This window comes from Sinohyriopsis cumingii, chromosome 4 (assembly GCF_028554795.1).
Source record: "Sinohyriopsis cumingii isolate HCF-2022 chromosome 4, ASM2855479v2, whole genome shotgun sequence".
NCBI classification, from domain to species: Eukaryota; Metazoa; Mollusca; class Bivalvia; order Unionida; family Unionidae; genus Sinohyriopsis; species Sinohyriopsis cumingii.
The window spans coordinates 8,681,800-8,703,019 of NC_142964.1; the positions used below are offsets into that span (position 1 = coordinate 8,681,800).

Genomic DNA, 21,220 nt, shown 5'->3' on the forward strand with positions numbered 1-21,220 from the left:
AGCAACTTCCAGCATTGTTGTCAATGTCCAGTACCGTTACGTCACCCCACCTGTTCCGTTTCCCATTGTCTCTAGAGAGATCCAATATTTTCGTCGCTTTATAAGCCAAACCTTTTGTCCGTATAAATTTTGTCCGTGAATCTTCCCAGAGTATTTTGTAATGTTAATTCCCATTGTCGTTGAATCGCTGTGAAAAGCTATAACGCTTGGCGGTGCGGAACATATAACTTTATATAGCGCCTGGCGGAGCTGGATATTTAACTTTATATAACGCCTTGCGGACATTGTTACCAATGTACAGTACCGTGACGTCATCATTCCTATTGTCCCTAAACAAACCAAAGGTATGTTAAATTCCCATTGTCCTTAGAGTGGATATAAAATTCCTCATGTTAAATTCCCATTGTCCCCAGTGTGGATATATAATTCCCCTTGAGGTTAGAGTGGATATACCCCTTTTTACCATGAAGGTCTAATTGAGGCTAAGGTGTCCTAGTCCCTTGTCGCTATGTTCAATTCCCCATTCACTCCATGTTAAATTTCCCCATGTTAATTTCCCATTGTCACCAAAGTGGATATACACCTTTTCTAACGTTAACGTCCCCTGGACGCTAAAGTGTCCTAATCCCTTCTCGCTTTGTTCAATTCCCCGTTCACTCCATGTTAAATTTCCCCATGTTAATTTCCCATTGTCACCAAAGTGGATATACCCCTTTTTTAACGTTAACGTCCCCTGGACGCCAAAGTGTCCTAATCCCTTGTCGCTATGTTCAATTCCCCATTCACTCCATGTTAAATTTCTCCATGTTAAACTCCCCTTGAGGCTATGGTGACCCACGACATTATGACTGGGATTTACACTGAGGTTAAAGTGACCCACTATACTACTTAGGTACAAAAGAAATTAACAAACTTCCAGATATATCTCAATGACGTTTCACTACAATATTTTGATATTCAGTCAAATTTTTATACTTCGTCACGTGTTAAATATTTACATGTTTATTTCAAATCAAATTTAAGAAACTCGTCTAATAATTTCAGTTCTTTTGCTTCCAAAGGCTTTAAAAATGTTAAAATTATTCCGCTCGTGTCCTTGATTTAATCTGAAATGGGTGCTCGCGTGGGATCCTGTTCGACGATGAAACGTGCTTGTCTGAAAATTGGGTGAAGTATACATGGAAAGGAAAGTCATCTCGAGATCTTCACTTAAAATAAAAAAATTATTCAGGGAAACTCAACAGTAACGTTGCAAACTGCTTAATTTTTATTTTCAAGCTAAAGATATCTAATATTGGCATAAGCAGTCGCTGTTTTCTGTATAAGTTTGCTACCTGAAATGAAAGTATCAGTTGAAAGTGACAATAAAGTCTTCCGGTTAGGTTTATTGATTTATATTAAAAGATTTACATGTAAATGTTTAAATCCTAGAATGTATTATTCCGGGAAATAATGACTTCCTAAAAAGTTACAATTTATCGACAATGGCTTGTCTTTTATTTATCATATCTCGCACTACAAGCAACACTATACTGCTCATTATGAGGAGATGCATCGGTTGGTCCAAGGAAGGTAATTCATGCAGAACACATGTATGAGTAAGTCTTGAATTAATTGCCCTTGGCGAATTTATGTGCCAGATGAGACGGAGTTTTAACTGTAATATCGTCCAAAATTTGAATTTTGGTGAGTTTGAATTTTGGTGAGTTGGTGATGGAAAGACATTTCTCAGCCCGAGTAGTTAGCTAATTGCTAAGAGAAGACGTCATAGTTGCACATTATTCAGGAAACTATATGATCGTATGGATTAATTTCCAGAAATGGACACTAATTTCTTAATATAAGGGATTCTCGGGATATTCTAACGTAAATATTTAATCATTTGAAAAATGAATAATTGTGTATGTTGCTGTCCCGGATCTGCTGAGGTAATGGATCCCCTGGGAAGTCGCTGACAATATATGGTCCTATGGGCCCTTGTATACCCTCTCGGTGGGGAATCCGACCCTGTCACCAACCCCTTTACCCACTATTTTAGGATGGGAATGGCCATACCAAGGTGCCGACGGCACTACTACTACTACTACAACTACTGCTACTACGAGTATTAGTACATCGAATAATAACGACTGATGTACAAAGAACTACAGTCATTAACATCTTAATTTTTGTTTTAATTTTGGGGGTGGGGTGGGATTTCGGCAAAGTTATTAATTAAATATTGTCCAATTAATGAGTTTATCGTGACTTTTGTATAATCATACAGACTGTAGCAGTGTAAGTTTATACCATGTTATATATTTTAAGTGGCATATGTCGTTATCCGTGTATCATTCGGTCTTTTTTTTAAATCGTAAACTGAGAAATAAACAGTGCACAAAATGCATGTTCCACTTCCGATTAATTTCTTTTATATAATTTCTTCTGTTTACTCTAGGTTTGAACTCTGATCAAATTATGTGTCTCCATTAATCCCTAATGGCCTTTTCAGACGATCGATAGCATCTGCCTAGGAGCCTTTCAACAAATGTATTGCAGGAAATGTCTTTATTTTGCCGTTCTTTTTCGCCGACAGTTGATAAATTATATATAAAATCCTTTCAAGCGCACAGAATAAAAAACAGTAATTTCCTCCATCTTTCTCACTGTCCACATATCAACCTCGCATAATTCACGTTTTAACACCCGTTCGAAGTGACAAGCGTGTGTAAAATCAATACAGTGGTTTTTATTACTTGTTGCGTGGTGTCGACACTGCCTAGCACTACACAATCACCTAACACAGCTATTAACTGTATGTCAACATCGATCAGCAAATGACAACCAACTGCAGCTCGCCATTTCATCTAGATGGCTTGATCATGCCGTTTTGCCACTGAAATTCAACGGAATAGAATCAGTACTTTCGAAAGATACTAAGAGAAGACGAGAGTAAAATTATATCCTTGCCACAATTCCTACTAGGAGCATCTTTGGCATTGTCGTTCGTACAAGGAGAATTTCGAGAATGAGACCAAAAAAAAAAACACTATTAAACATTAGGGACTGGCTAGTTAATCTTCGGGAGGGACCTAGCACGCTACCCCACCCCCGCCCGCACTCTCCGAGAAAACTAAATAAACTATGAACGGCCATTCCTTTACAGGTTGCTTCATTTAATCTAGAATATCATGATCATACATACTTCCATTTCATTGCGTCAAATTATATAACACTTCTTTTATTGGTTGTTTATTTCTATTTTCGTCTCATTTGGGGCGGGTGAAGGTGAATGGGTTACTTGAGTCAAAGACATCAGCTTCTCTGTATTTCTCGTGTTTACTTGAGGCAAGCACATTTCCTTTCAAATTATTGTATCTTCCTAGTTCTTTCTTTATTCGACGCTTTGATTATCGACGATTACAAAATTTGTAAGAAGTATTGTTGTCAGTGTGTGTCGCCCATTCAAACAATTAGTCCAAATTAAATATTTTCTCTTCTTTCATGCGTATGACCTTTTAAGTCAGTGCTAAGAAGGAACCAACAAAAGATTATCAAGGCTGCTAGAACATTATCCCAAAACATAGCATAGCCACTTTATCTAAAAAGAAAACATAACCATGACCACGGCTTAAATTTTTATGGGTGCTAACGTAACAAAGGTGAAAGCTGACACAAATTTTCGTGATAAAGCATGCAACGGTGTCTGTCTAGGAGCTGAGTTCCATGTGAATGCCCTAACAACAACAACAACAAAAGTATGCAACGGTGTCTGTCTAGGAGCTGAGTTCCAAGTGAATGCCCCAACAACAACAGCAAAATAACTCCAAACAAATAAAAATGTTCAGCTGAGCATGAACGTGCTTGTATGACACTTTGGTCTACTAATCAAATGTGAATACACCAACCGACTGTCACGACTATATATACAAATGTATGTATGATCATTTTAGCTCGAAAAGTAAGTCACTATAATCTATTTTTCAGGATAGTTACCCACAATTCGATAAGATTAGTAACTGGTCACTTGGAATCACACATACGATAAAATGCAGTCTGATATATCTAAAACCCTAAGAATTTATGATGTACTTTGGCAAAGGAATTAAGATCGCTAGATAGATCTAGCTACAATATGTTCAAAAATGCTATTCAGGTATAATTTTACCTGTTAGCATTCATAAGGAGAGATTTCACCAATCGGGTTTTTAGTCCCCCACCCCAGTCTCCGGCGGCCGCATCAAAACCTTTAACGCGTCCGATGTATCGATATATGTCTAACACGAGGAGGATGTCCCAGAAACAGAAGAGGTCGATTGTTTACACTGCGAGTTTAACGATTCGACCAATCTTACCTCCTACCCATCCCTCGCCCCACCCCCCACCTTTTTACTGTACTGAAAAGGGACATGATATTGACACAAAACAGATTCGTGTAGTGTACACTGTTCTCTTTAAGTCGTGCTTACCTCGTACATCGTCATATTACAATAAACTTCTGATCTCTCTGATGCTGCAGAGAAGGAAAAAAAAAAACAACAACAAACCAAACAAAAACAAACAAACAAAAAATAAGTCCCCAATAATGACAGACAGTCTGTTTGCTCTACTTTGCTCTACATCAAGCGTTCCCGGTACACAGTTCGGTGGACTTCTGCACTTAGTACGAATCACAAGGCGCAAGTTCATATAAATGCTCAGCCAGTGACGATCCCCCCAGAGAAGGGTGTAGGAAAGGCTCAAGTATAGCTCCCTCCAATCCGATCTGAAGTTTTCTCTTTAAATTTTTTAAAAATTTAACACGAACTAGCATGCACTAACACACAAAACATCTGTTTTAGAAATTACAAACCCTTTTAAATACGCCCGCACTCATCTCGTGCGGTAAGCATTTGTGTCATTTTGCACAAGACCTAAACCCTCTCAAGTTAAAGTTAATTCACAGACTTTTTATAACCAGGATTATAGTACAGAAAATGAATTGGTTTCTTGCGGCGTCATTATTAATTAAGGACATCCTTCCATGAAAATATTGGAACATCTTATATCCAACAATAAAAAACCCATCGAAAATCATGAGTTAAAATAAAAGTTGTTTGATAGATCTTGCACTATAACGATGACACAACAGCTAACAGTACACGTTCTCAGAATCATTAAGGGGAGGTGGTGAGGAGCACAATGTTTCAATCGATATTATAATTCTACATCTCCTATACATCAGCCCAGCGCCGTCAAGCTAAGCAGCCGCACAAAATGGTGATAGGTGAAACCAATTGGCAACATCAGTTTTATTTGAACTAATATCTGAAATATGGAAATCCGATGAGAGTATTCGAATCATTGTCATAGCTACAGCAAGGCTGTATTGGGAATTTCAGTGACATTCAGTAATGTCACAAATTGAAACAACGCTACACAACAAGCAATCGTCAATAACATGGCTCTGGCTATAGTGTCGTGGATTCAGAACATAAAGACCAATGGCGCGTGTTAGCTGCTGCGTTCGACGGAGCAAACCGTCATGGCGGTGACATCTATTGAACTCAATTTGGAGGGAGAGGACCTAGTTTATTTCTCCGGTCAGAGAGTAAAGGGTGCGCTGGTTGTACAAATCTCAGTACCCGTTATTATAGCAGGTAAGTAAATGGCAACATTGTTACAAGGCGTGGTTATGGTTCAACAGCGTTGTACTAAGACACTGAACTTTTCCTTTTTTCGGACTCTTTAATGCTGATCTTAAAAAATCAAAAGTTGTATTGAAAGGTTCATAAAATGTATCATTTGCCATTTTGATGTACATGCCTCAAAATGACTGGAGACAAACGAACGGACATATAGATAACGATTACAACCCATGTATACACTTGTACCAATATATATTCATACGATTATGTACATCCCCATCAATCTATCCACAAATACACTAATCCACGAAAAAGACAGGAAGGTTAATCCAAATTAGGATATAAAGTGTTTGTCAGATTGACTATTTCTTCTTTTTCCTTTCTTTAAAATTGTATTGATATAAAGATAAATGACTTAAATATGTATGCATTAAACACTGGATGAATATTGCAACCACTTTTCATTTAAGACGAAAATGTAAGCGGTTTTGGATAGTTATGTTGTGTCACCAACAAAAGAAAGAATACAGCAAGGGAAAGAAAGAGATAAAAAAGAAAGGGAAATAACTTCAATGACTTTTTTCTAGAATGGATACTAGCATATTAGAAAATGGACTGAATTATTAGACATTCATTCATAATTTGTGGTAAAGTTCATTGCAAAATATTCTGGCAAATAGTAAAGACCGGACGAGAAAATTTTCCACTAATCTAATGACGCCATTTTGAATGCCTTGAAACCTATTGCGTTATTGTTATCGTTCCTTTAGGATTGACAGGAAGACCAGTGCTGTTGAATATTATTTATTTCTTTATATATTTTTGTGCTAATGATTTGACTACTCCTTTGATCTCTGTCAACACAAAGGATCAGTTTTCTTTCATATCTATGTATTTATATAACTCTCTCTTTACCGACAATAATCGATCTTTACATCCTGACATACTTTCAAAGCCATTTTTTTTTTCACCGCTGTGTTTATATTTCAGTATATGTTTCTATGTCTACACCGATACACCATATCCTTCGACAATGTATCAATACTTGTGTATAAATGTATATGTTCACACCGCTAAACAGTATCTTTCGCCGCTGTATTTATACTTCAATATCTATTCTATGTTTACACCGATACACCGTATCTTTTGCCACTGTACTGATAATTGTGTATACATTTCTATGTTCACACCAATACACTGTATCTGTCGCCACCGTATTTTACTTCAGTATACATTTCTGTGTTTACACCAATATATCGTATTTTTCGCCACTGAAATAATACTTAGTACACATTTATATGTTCACACCGATACACTGTATCATTCGCCACAGCATTAATACTTCTGTGTACATTTCAATCTGTAACTGTAGACCTTGTTATAATTGTAGGCCTTGTTGTAACTGTAGACCTTGTTATAATTGTAGGCCTTGTAATAATTGTAGGCCTTGCAATAACTCTAGGCCTTGTTATAATTGTAGGTCTTGTTATAATTGTAGACCTTGTTAAAAGTGTAGGCCTTGTTATAATTGTAGGTCTTGTCATAATTGTAGACCTTATTATAAGTGTAGGCCTTGCTATAATTGTAGGTCTTGCTATAATTGTAGGTCTTGTTATAATTGTAGACCTTGTTAAAAGTGTAGGCCTTGTTATAATTGTAGGTCTTGTCATAATTGTAGACCTTATTATAAGTGTAGGCCTTGCTATAATTGTAGGTCTTGCTATAATTGTAGGTCTTGTTATAAATGTAGGTCTTGTTATAAGAGTAGGTCGTCATATAAGTGTAGGCCTTGTTATAATTGTAGGTCTTGTCATAATTGTAGACCTTATTATAAGCGTAGGCCTTGCTATAATTGTAGGTCTTGTTATAATTGTAGGCCAAGCTATAATTGTAGGTCTTGTCATAAGAGTAGGTCGTCATATAATTGTAGGCCTTGCTATAATTGTTGTCCTTATTATAATTATGTGCCTTGTTATAAATGTCGGCTCTTTTTTTAACAGTGGCAAACATTTTTAGTAATGAAACATCTCATATAAAACCGTAAAGCTCATCAGATATAATTAAAAGAAAATTATTTTTTTTAAACAAACTTTGTTGCCGAAACATATTTTTCAGTATATTGTCACTGCATATTATAACAACGAATCGACGCAATTCAGCTAGGGCCCTGCAGTAAATGTTTTCCCCAATTAAGGTCGCGGATGGCAGGTTACTAGACAGAAATGAAGTAGCACCGAATTGAAGTAATAACGAAACAAAAGTTGCTAATGCTTTATCGAAAACGAGACTTTCTTGGCATTTGACCATTAAAATTATATAAAGAAAGCCGATGTTTAAGATATATATATATATATATATATATATATATATATATATATATATATATATATATATATATATATATATATCAGAACAAGGTATAGCAGTATTTAAGTGTTCACTAAACGTATACATTTTATGTTTTAATTTATAAATCGCCAAGGTTATTAATTGGATGTGGTAATTACGATAAATGTCACGTAAACTGGTTTTATTTTTACCCGACTGGTTCGAATTGTGAATGGGTATAAAATCGGAAAAGTTGTGCTACTTTACTTTTGCTTGGCACTAATAGATATGATTGTGCTGAGGTGCCGTTTAACCTGCACGTACGTATCCACAGTCGAACAAGATTCAGGATTTCCTCGATTTCGTTCCGATGCTAATTAAAGTTATCTTAGCTGTACAAGTATGATGCCATTGTACTTAGAGTGTGGACTTTATTAAATGTCCAACGATGAGGGAAAAGAAGTCATTGATTTGTACAACTTAGGTACGCATATTATTTGTTTCTGACATATCCATGGTTACAAGCTGCTCTTGACAGGATTAAGGGGTATCTAATTCCCAATTAGATTTTTATGCGAATCAGGAGTCGAAAAGGAATTGGTTTATCTCCAAAAAACGAATCTCTGTCAGCTCGGATTAAGACACATAACACATGTCAAGCTCTCAGAGCCTCGTTTAAGACGTTGTTGTTCTTATTGATTGGAAGCAAAAGCAGTCAGATGGATTTCAAAAGAAATCACTTTGAACTGTCGTTACTGTCCTTTTCTTATAATGTCGTCTTTATCGACGCCTGCTTTAGTGGGTGATCACGTTTGCCTTCTCAGGCTCCGGAAATGGGTACTGAGTGACTGGTAATTTTCCGTTTTATCCTACGCAGCATCTCATTTTGTTTGCATAAAAGTCCAATTATGTTTGTTAAACTTCCGTTTCTTTTATGTTATTATCCCCGCACTATTTTACATAGACTACTGTACCACACTTTCCATTTCGACATTTCCTATTAAACCGAGGATTTGAATTCGCAAACCTTTGTCGTTATCATGCACTGTAGTGACCATTGCAATAGATGAATATCATCCTGGACTCTAAGGACTATGGGTTGTATCAAAGGTTAAATTACAAAAATGTCAATTACATTAACATTTTCAAATATTTTCTGTCAAAACTTCACATACAGTCACAGCAGTAAGGTATGCCACATATGTGATTCATTTTGCATTATGACCCCTTTGTCGGCTGTCATTACGGCCCTTTTCTTGTAATTAGTGACATGTAAGTAATGGTAACGACTAGGGTGGAGATGTGAGGGACCGAACGTGAGTATTTGCGATGGCGAGCACATTAGTTGATGTAGTTTAGATATTTGTTTAAAACTCACTAATAAGACAGTCCATTACTGTAGTTGCGTTCTCGCCACGTTGGTTTCAATTCACAATTCAAATTGTTTTCCTGCCTGGAATAACTGTACTATATAATTCATTTATATACAGTAGATAATAGAATCCTATGAATACATAGTTTTCGACTTCTGCCAGCTTCTGAATAATGAAACGTGCAATGAACAGTTTAAAGTATTTTAGCAACCGGATATTGTTATTTAATAAAATGACAGCTTTAAAATATGTGTAGTCGAATTCTTTATACCACAATAAGAGTAAGCGTCTCTGTGTACACATGCATATAAGATGTCTGGGTACAAAACGTCATTCTACTTGGGTACGAAGCAGAGTAAATATCCATCGACTCGGTCATGATTTGTGTTAGTCACACTAGATATTATATTTTTGATGCGTTTATATTTTTCCGTCGTTTTGGAAACAAAACGAATGTGTAGATTTCTTATTCATCAATTCGTTTTAGAATCAATGAACCAATATCGAATGCAAAATTAAACATCCATGGTGGTAATCTCATCCACAGTTCTGCAAAGTTTCCTTCGAAGACCTTTAATGGGGTTTTCTTCTTTCCTACCTAAATATAATGATACATTTTAAAAAAGTTTTTAAAAAATTAAGATAGAATATCTAAGCTATTGATGCCGATCGCAAATGTTGCTTTTGGACTTCGGAGAGTTCTTCCTAAGGATCTCCAGAAACGTAACGGTGCACTATCTGGCATATCATTGACTATTTTGGAGAGCATTAATGGTTTAGTTTTCACACCAGATCAAGATTCCGTGAAAACAGCCCATTTAACTTATAGGTGTATAACTAGATGGCGGGAAACAAGGATCAACATTGTTTTGCCTTTTAAACAGTGGGCAATAACCTATATGAACCGGTGAAAATTGATTATTTTCCTCCAGCGATATATGAAGCTCCTTCGGTTGTCAGTTTAATACATATGTTACACATTTGCTAGGTCGCAGAAAATTGTGATACGAGAAAAAGTAAAAGATATTCTTGTATCTAATTACTAGTTGAACTAGAACTGGAAAAACCAATTTGCTATCAAGCCTCTAGAGGATCTATTTATGTTAGTTAAACAAATAAATGAACTAGTGGTTAGAGTTTGCAAACTTCCGGAATTTATGTTTTAATGAATCTAATGAAATAAATTGGCAAATCATTGCATCCTTTCATTATTGTTATGCATTATATCTTATTTACCTACTGATGAACAAAGTTTAATCAGTTCAAATGTTTGGATAGATGTGTAACAGTGGAAAATATGTACAATACATTCCGGTTGTCAGCATACACTAACATGCAACTAACAGGGCTAAGGATATAAATCTGGACAGACTTATACTTAAGAATAAAATTCATCCTTTTAAGGAATATGGAATTTGGTAACCGACTTGTAATACATAACCTAAACTGAACCTAAATAAAGTGACGGATATGACTGAGTTTCAGCTCATTTAAATCCGTTAAATTATGCAATACAAACATACAAAATCGGATGGCGAAGAAACTAAATGTAGCGGTGCAGATTTGTATGGCATACATTATTGTCATTCCAACAGCTCTGTATATTTAAACTTTGAAGTGCAAGCAAACACTCTCTTTATAACATGATGGTGTATTACTTATACACATAGAGAATCAGTACATAACACCATAAGAGACCATTGGTGAAAATGTTTTCCTAGACGGCATAGAGGGCAGTCACTCCAAGTGTTTTACTTGCATAGCAGCAACACGTGTATTGAATTTAGCTATGCAATCATTTCAGGAATATGAAAACAGTGGACACATTTTAAGAAATGGGCTTTTGTGCATGAACATTTTATGCAAATATATGAAATATGCAAATAAGCGATTATTTAAAATTACGTTTGCTCAAATGTTTATAAGAGGATCAGTGATTTAACGGAACCACAATATTTTGGTATGTATGTATGTAGGAACATACGTACTTACGCACGTATGTATGTATGTATGAATGTATGTATGTATGTATGTACGTACGTGCGAACAAGTCTATTGCATTTGTAAATTTTTGACAACTGGTACATAAGAAATAAATAAATACAAAATTCTTAGAAAATATAGAATTTCAATATAAAAAAGATCCAAAAGGAATACCTTCAGGTTACCGAGGCAATATTTGAAATCGGGCAAATAATTTTAGGTAGTCCACTTGTTTATAAACTTTAGGATCTGAAAGGAGAAGATACAAAGGCATGTTTTACAAAAGAGATCCATCCCTGTACCAAGAACAAAATCACATACACAAAGATGATATAAATTTAAATGCAAAACGGATGAGTTTGAAAACGTATGTACTTGTTAAATGTAAGAAAACGGAAGAAGCACAATACATAAAAATCAGTATCAAGGAGCATGAGATTTTTAAGAATGTAAAAGAGATGTCACACGAGTTTATTGGAGCAAGAAGGAATTAAAACATGTACGAAAATGTGAAATGTAGGCATGAAAAGGTATATCCAAAATACTTAAAGGTACACAACATAATAATGCACATGTAAAAGCGACACGACGAATATGATGCAGCCTAAGTCCTAGAAGGATAATAGATAACATAAGAAATGAAAGTGTAGCCAAAGTCGCCGGAGGATAATAGATAACATGAGAAATGAAAATAGCAAACAGTAACACATTGTACGCTGATTGCAAATCCTCAAAAAAAGCTACAGATACAGTTTGAATGACTACAAGTTAATCGATCAGATTTTGAATTAAAAATGGAGTCATAAAAAAAATGCCATAAATGATGGTGTTTTAGTGCTGGCATATGTATTTCTTTCAACGTTTGTACCAAGAATGAACAGATGCTACGAAATCAACTATTCATCTTTCTTGTATAAACACATTAGGCAAAAAATAATTATATGTGTGGTTCAGGTTCAGGTTTACATAACCAAAAATGTAGGGTAGCTCGGCAGGCCTTTTTTTCACGAATGCAGGTATGTGTATTATAATTAAGGTTCACCGCGAGTAAACGTTCCGCCTTAAGAACCATCTTTATGTACTTATGTACCCTCAGTAGCACGTTCTGTTGAGGGAAGAAGACCCCAGGTGCACTTCAGTCCATTTTCAAGTGTAGAACCATGAACCTCCTGCAAACAAACAGGCTCAAGTGGATTTGGACCACTGGAGTTTATGGTGACAACTAACAAACAACACCATTATCTGTTTTGTATGTTTTAATTTGCTGGCAGTTTGTTTTAATGTACATATTTAACATGGAAAAACAATACTATATCTGTCATTGAATAAGAAGAAAGCCGCCTAATGGGGCAATATATTATCTTCTATACATGTTATAATGAAAACATGCAGTGCTGTTGACTTCTAAATAAGAACTGGAGTGGAGTATATACCACTTTTTGAAGCTGAACTTCATAAAATAGCTAAGTTTGAAGATATTGTTTTACAAAAGGAATCACTAAAGACAACATTTAAAAAAATAGGTGATACAGAACATTCATGGTGGTATACTAAGTTCTATCGAGATAGCATTAGTCATCTAGGAGAATAAGACAACACAAAACTATATCCATATAGTCTAAATACAATAAAAAAAAATGACTAACTCTTACAAAATGAATCCGACTAAAATCTCCTTGCCACACACATGACAAGTTTGATCAGTATAACATATAATGTTGTCTAGAAGGAGTAGGAGACACTTAATGATACCTTCATATTCATATTTTAGTACAAAACCGTACCTCTTGCAAAATTAGTTGGGAGCGGAATACCTTTGCCATATGCATACCTCCACTTTGTGGTTAACATGCGAACCAAGTTTGGTGGAGAATGCATTTGTTGTCTAGGAGGAGGTGACAGAAAAAGTTTACGGACAGACAATGTGAGGACATAGGGGTCGTCCATTAATTATGTCAACAAAATGAGGGGAGGGGGTTTTAAGAAGTTTGACAATTGTTGTCATGGGGGAGGGGGGAGTTCAAGATAAATTGACGTCAACAATTTTTTTTTTTACAATAAATTTAATAAATCAAAAAATAGGAAATTAGTCGGTGCGTTGGTATGGCACACACTCGCTCGCCCGTCAACAGCCCACCAGTTTAATCCTAAACCGGTTGAGCTCTTGCCAAGGAAGTCATAGTCTTGCATCATCATATTTTGTTTTTATTCAATGTAGATTGTGGACTGTAGACAGGCCTTAAAGCACTAGGTGCATCTGAGAGCGACTTGCACAGATTTCCATCTCTTTTCTTCAATCAGTCTCTGAAAGTTGATAACATGCTACCTCGATCGGTAAAGGCATTCAAAATTCTTCCATATGATCTATATTGTCCTTCCATTCAGTTGTCGTTGCTTGAACGGATCTGCAAAATCTGTCACCTCTATGTTGCTTCACAAGTCATGTTGAAGAAGCATGTTCAACAGCACCGACAACGCGATCTTGGGCCTAGGCAATTACCACATGCTCCTCAACCGCAAAGAATTCGGCCAATACGAGTGGCTGTCAAAAGACAGAGAGAGCTGATGGCAATTATTGCTCATGGAGAGATGTTAAGCACAGAATGGTTAGATGAAGATGATGCTGACTTGTCGGGTGTATCGGTTCCACAAGAAATTAATGAATCAGCCACTATGCCCATTATAACAATTGAGAAACATTTGGCTTCCCCATGGGAAGATGATAGAAGCTAGAATACAAACTCTCGACTTTTTTATGAATTCAAAGTGTTATAGTCAATTTGAAATCTGTTTAAACAAGTAAAAAATAATGTATTAAAATTTATTTGTAGACCTTTTAATTTCCATAATTCTATTTTTAGCATAAAAGCCAGCCGTATAAAATATTGTTAGTTTGTGGGGGGGGAGGTAAAATTTTATTGGGGGGGTCACTGAAAGTTTGACAGTTGTTGACAAGGGGGGGGGGGAGGGGGGAAATTGCCTAAAAATTGTTGACATAATTAATGTACGTCCCCATACTGTATACAGTCCACGACGAGTGTATAAAATGTACATTATTTGTTTTGTTTTCCAAAAGGTCTTTGATTAATGAGAGCTTTTCTAAGGATTTTGCAATCAAAACAGATTGGTAAACTGTTTTGTATTGATTTCTTAGAGCATAATCAGTTTATGTGTTTCATATAAAATCGGCATGCTGAATTTAGCTTGCCTAATATCATCTACTTGTGTGTCAAACTTGATTTATACTAGAGATATTTCTAACCTGGAATCCGTCATTGTCTGCTCCTATCGGCGAAACCGAACAGAGCATTCGGTTTCTTTCAGATTGATGACTGGGTAATTTGACTGAAACAGGTCCATGAATGTCCAACCATGATTCACGGACAATAAATAATTGCCACCATTGCTGTGACGGCAGGTATTAGAATTCAGACCGAGTAGAGTATGAATGGACACACGCCATGCAGTTTATTGTTCACCGCTGCTTATGTCCGTTTTACTTTTTGGGGCACCAGACAGATGCCCGCCCCTTACTTATCCAAAAAAATCAAATGTGTTTTATGTGTAGTTGTTTTCCCTCAGATATGTTGTTTTTTTTTTAAATAGAATTCCGATCAAACATTTATTTAGATTAAATTTTTGACGGTGTGTTTATTTAAATCCCTAGTGTTATCTACAGGGTAGTTCTTCCGAGTTCGTTTCTATCACCTAACTCGAAATCTCATCCCTGGTTTTCTAGTTGACCTTGGCTAGAGGTCGCCTACATCCCATGTGTGCTATATGTATGTATTTGCTATATTGTATGTATGCTATATATAGTTTCTGTTTAGGGATAGCCAGTTATTCCAAATCTTGCCCAGTTATCTTACGATCCACTTGGAGTTGGATCTTTTTTTACTTTATTAATAATTTATTTATTTAAGTTTTGAATTTTGGCGAAGTAACGGAGTAAAACTGATCTTTTGATATAACAAAAAATTCCTATTGTTTTATGTGTGCGATAATCTGTGTCGTTCTTCGCATAATTGATTTATATAGATTAGGTCGGCTGGGCTTGAGTTGGAGTCCACGCTTTCTTTATTCACTATTTCTCCCCGCTCGAGTTAGGCCGCCTCTATTCATTTATGATGATATTGCCAAAGAATCCAAAAGTATTTACTTCCCACTAAGTGGGGATAGTTGTACAGTACGGGAGCTGTACAAAGGGAGGAAAAAGAGACAGACAAGAAGGATATACGATAATTTTGTTTTTATGTTTTGTATAACAAATTTTCCCACCTGGGGTGATTTTCCAAGACTCTTTCACAGGCCTGTTCACTTCGCATAGCGACGTGTGACATAGCCCAATGACATCATCATCTCGTACTTCCGCCATTAGGGATCCCTGTCCCTCCCTATTTTTACGTAAGTATTTAAAACCCATTTAGAGCGAGAGGGAGAGAAAAAAGAACAAAATAAAAGTAAAAAGGAAAAAAGTAAAGATTTTGCAAAACTTTCCATTTCTTAAGATATTTTCCTTATAAAATTAATTTACATGATTCTAATTTCTACCTCATTTACATTCATATACTTCATTCTGTATTTGCATTTATATATTTTATTTGGGTTAATATACTGATTGCACTTAGATTCCAAGCGGGGGGTGGGGGTGAGTATAGAGGCCATGGACCGCTTCCGGTTACACGCCCTGAAAGAACTGTACTCCAGTGCCCCCCTCTCCTCCCCCTTCTTTTCATCCCCTGCTCTCAGTTATTTCCCTATAACTATTACCTGCCCACAGACTTTCATGGTATCTGTTACATATTTAGCTATTAAGCATAATGCTTTTTTGTCGAGATTGCCATCTAGATAAAGTATAGTTTGCTTTTTATATTTATCCCTTTTGCATATTTCCGCTATTAGTTTTAATCTATGGATTTTTCTGGTTTCACACTGAACCATTGTGTATGCTTTACTGAATATTGCGTTTTTACACAGTGGACATTTTGGCGGTACTCTGACCATATGCTGTCTCCCTGCTACCTCTCCTGTCAACCACGCATCATGCATGTATTTGAAGCAGAGGCTTTGCATTTTGAGGGATCCTAGTTTGACCCAGTGCCGCCACGCTCTTTCCCAATCAACATATAAGTTTTCTTGTTCTACTTTGCTTTCATATTTGCTTGTAATTGTATCTCTTACCCACTTATACGTTAGTTTTTCATTTAAGTCCGTTTTACAAGCAAATGAGCCAATAAAACCGAGTTGTCCAATTGATACTTTGGTATGGTCTAAATAGGTACTAATAGTCATCGTTGCAGACGCGGCTGGCGACTCAGCGAAATTTTGTACCCAAAAAAAACAAAAAAAAAAAACGTTACGGTCGAAGGTTAAACACTAGGGTCTATCGAGTAACCTGAACCAAACATATAATTTGATTTTGCCTTATCATGTACAATTTAAACACATCTATAAAACCTTCAGTTAGAAAAAATACCACAGAAGTGATATAGAAGGAGTTTTATACGTAACATGAATGACGCTAAACCCCGGACACTATTTTAAGTTTTTAGATATACAGATTTGGAAGATTTGATGGTTTTTACGAACTTTACTTTGGCATATAATTAAACAACAAAAAAACGGTATAATCACTATTTAGACATACATTATGATGAAAAACGTTACAAATATATTAGAGAAAAACTGATTATGGAGAAAACTATTAAAAACACACCAGAAATGTAATATTGTGTACATTCAGCGAGATTAAAATGACAATAAATAGTAGCTCATTGTAAATTTAAAAGGAAAGCCATCGCACAATATTTTTTAGACTTAAATTTATGGATTTACATAGGTTTAGCGAGAAGCTATAGACTATAGAATTTATATGTATGGATGGATGGATGGATGGATGTGTATGTGTGTGTATGTATGTATGGATGGATGGATGGATGGATGTGTATGTGTGTGTATGTATGGATGGATGGATGGATGGATGGATGTGTGTGTGTGTTTGGATGTATGTATGTATGTATGTATGTATGTATGTATGTATGTATGTGTGTGTACGTATGTATGTATCTATGTATGTGTGTGTATGTGTGTATGTATGTATGTATGTATGTATGTGTGTATACCAGACAACAGATTCCTGCAGGAGCCTACTATTGTACTGTCCAGCACAACAAACTAGTTTTCTCATCTTAGCAACGCATTTAGGGCATTAAGCAATAATCATACTGAAGCTGACTTTTTCACATTCAAGCGAAAAAAGCAATACCACATTTGCTTTATAATGATAGTTTAAAATTTAACAATTTTGACTCTGTGAACAGGTGTGGACAAAAGTATGATGTGAGATTTGGCAGAATTTACTAAAACCGGCATTACGGGCAAAAACTACAGGTTGTTGAATAAACAACAGGCATTTAATGTATCAGAGGACTCGGGAGTTAGCTGAATATGTTTTCAGGTTCAACGTTGATTTCCAGACGCAAAAGCTATTGTCTGGATGTACTGTAACAATGTTAAATACCTATCCCTTTGTAACGGGGGATAAATCAAAGAAAATACGAAATACATATTCGACAATGGCTCATAAGATCATAATATAGCACACCAAGGTAGCCTACATCTTTTGAATTATTAAAAGCTCACCAACCTGATTACAGCAATGAAGCTGACAATGTTGAATACTTGAGAATATTATAAGCTGATGAAATCAATTTTATGGCACATTATGATATGATGTTGGTGGTGCATGTTTGATGAAATCAATTTTATGGCACATTATGATATGATGTTGGTGGTGCATGTTTGTTTCTGAGTGACGTGGTTATGGAAATTGGTTATATCCTTATGTACAATTAAAGAAATCCATGGATTAAACCATGTCATCACCAGTAGTCCTTGCTGAACAACTTCGTCATTGATTTGTAGCACCTGAGCGTCCACCATTATCGACAGAAGTAAGTTGTACTAGTGTCACTAGCTCTCTCCAACTGTGTGAGACGTCCACATATTTGCCCTCTCCTACTATCAAAACTATGTTTCTCTTACATGTTCACCAAACAGATCATTTCGTTTTATTGTTTGCATCTTCATTTATTCGGGTACCATTATAGGTTTCATTTGTATAACATTAGGCTCTAACCGATCGATGCTTAAGTTGAATGTTCTCCACAACAGGTGACATCCTTCACTTTTTCAAACATAAAGACACCATAAACCACTTCTAAAATGTCAGCAATGAATTGGCATTACCTTTCTTCCAAATCCGAAGTACATTACCGCTAGGCGTTTCATAACACAGCGTTTTGTTTTGTGTTTTAAGGTTGATTTCTACAAGTTTTATTGTATATATAATTAATGCGAAGAGCTTTTACTGTGTCCTTCTGGTATATGATTAACACTTGATTGATGTGAAACATTACAACATTCAATTTCGAACATCTTCGTAAACAGTGGTTTCACTGTAATCATCGTAAGTTTGATAGTATTATCAACTATTTCATCATCTTGCTATAAATTGTGTTCTAATTCATTATTTCATTTTAAAACCTTCACTACCTACTGCCATCTTTCTTTCAATAAGGGCAGTAGTTATGCATACGCCTTTATTTAAACAGCTATCAATGAAAAAGTCACCTGGAAAAAGAATCAGGATTTATCTCCATTTCTAAATAAACTGAAGAGTACGGACAGGAAATGAGTGTGTGTGATTAGGATTTTTAACGTAGCTTTAACAATTTTTCAGTCATATCGCTACGATATCTGCAGTGTGGCAGTTTATAGCGATGTCTAGCACTGGGCATCATGCCGCAGACATTATGCCGACCCACCCAGTCACACTATCATGATACCAGGCCGACCAGCCCTAACACCAACTTCTTAATGCTGAGAGCCTAGCGAGGCAGCTGTTAGTACCATTTTGGTATGACTCTGCCGGGGTTCGAACCCACGAACTCCCGTTTAAGAGGCGGACGCTCTAACCACTAGGCCACCGGAGCGGTCAGGGTAGGAAGTAAGAATACAACTTGTAAATGGAAAATACGAAGAGATTACCGGCAAAAATCTAGTTGAACATGGATGAAAAGAAATCAAAGATATATCAAATCTTAACCAATGCTTGAGTTTCTAACTGTTCCAAGTCATTCTCAGATGTGACAACATTAAATGTGATATCACTGATTAACAAATCAATCAGTAACTTACGCAAGTTATAAACTAAACTGACAGATAATTACCAGACATTAAATGCTAACAGATATTTGACTATATTTGTATCATTCAATATGGAATTACCTCCATATCCATGGATCGCACATTTGATAAAATTCAGACTTTGAATCTTATAAGGAACAGCAGAATATAAACGTAAACCTCAGACAAAATATTTCATGTATAAATATGTTCTGGTTGCTTTGTTGTTGTATTTATTCCATGGTTTTTCAGTACGTGTCCTTCTATGTGCAGCCACTTACCCTGCAATGAAGTGTCTTTGAGAGATCATATTAGTGATTAATGTCACATACCTCATCAATGATGAAATTACCAATTTGAAATGATTCACTTATTTTGCTATCCCGTTCTATCTCTTTCTTTGAAGGCATTTGATCATTAGTTTGTCTGTTTTCGCTGGATATCATATATCTAGTATCTGATCAATGAAGACAATTTTCTCCATTGTTCAGAGTCGGAAAGGACAATAGAAAGACATAAAATGGCATGGTCTGTATCAGATTATCAAGACATAAAATGGCATGGTCTGTATCAGATTATCAAGACATAAAATGGCATGATCTGTATCAGATTATCAAGACATAAAATGGCATGGTCTGTATCAGATTATCAACACATAAAATGGCATGGTCTGTATCAGATTATCTCCAACAACTTCGGGCTTTGCAAAATCTAACCATTTACGACTAAAGTCAATTGCAGAGCACCTAGTAACTGATTTGATGGGGTTTGTATAGTGCTTAAGAAATGTTATTTCTTATCTTGTGAATTAAGCTGAAGTTTTCTTCACAAGGGTATTTTTTTCTTGTATCCTTTCTTGTATTCATTCACACACTCGTTGTCCTCTTGTTTCAGTTTTGTTTTGTTTCATTTACTTTGACAAGATTAACATTTTCTACGCTTCTGATTCAACTTCGCTACCTATCTAATTATTTGACATTTCGAACATTTCGTTTGCATTCATTCTTTATACCCCAATTTATTTTCAAATTCATTTGGCTACTTACAGCAACATTCAGTGATTGAGCTTTGTACCCATTGTATTTTTTTTTGACGTGCAATTAACATTTTGACGTGCAGTCAACATTTTCACGTACAATTAACATTTTCACGTGCAATTAACATTTTCACGTGCAATTAACATTTTCATGTACAATTAATATTTTGACGTGCAATTAACATGTTCACGTGCAATTAACATTTTGACGTGCAATTAATATTTTGACGTGCAATTAACATGTCCACGTGCAATTAACATTTTGACGTGCAATCAACATTTTCAGTTACAATTAACTTTCTGACGTGCAATTAACATTTTAAAGTACAATTAACATTTTCACGTACAACTAACATTTTGATGTGCAGTTACCATTTTCACGTGCAATTAACATTTCCACGTGCAATTAACATTTGCTCTGATGTAGAGTACGGAAAGCTAAGGAACAAAAAGTTGTACACATCCAAAATTTCAATTTGTTAGGCGTGGTTGACGTTGTATGTATTTTGATCATTTGGTCTACAAACAAAGCTGTTTTCTTGTCTAAAGCTGATGAAACGGCAAACTTATGTACAAAACATAACCTTAGAGACTATATCAATTAGCACTGCTAAACTTCAACATAAAAACATATGTACAAAACATAACCTTAGAGACTATGTCAATTAGCACTGCTAAACTTCAGCATAAAATCTTATGTACAAAAC

The 21,220-nt window shown here is 35.7% G+C and overlaps 1 protein-coding gene across 1 annotated transcript in view; it reads left to right on the top strand.

The window, feature by feature from the left end:
* The first annotated feature begins 5,217 nt into the window (after positions 1-5,217).
* Positions 5,218-21,220, top strand: part of LOC149800589 (arrestin domain-containing protein 17-like) — a 112,879-nt gene continuing 96,876 nt past the window's right edge. Inside the window, 1 exon segment of the mRNA XM_089954547.1 lies at positions 5,218-5,618. Within this exon segment, the coding sequence (XP_089810673.1) occupies positions 5,504-5,618 (115 nt within the window). The 5' untranslated portion in view covers positions 5,218-5,503.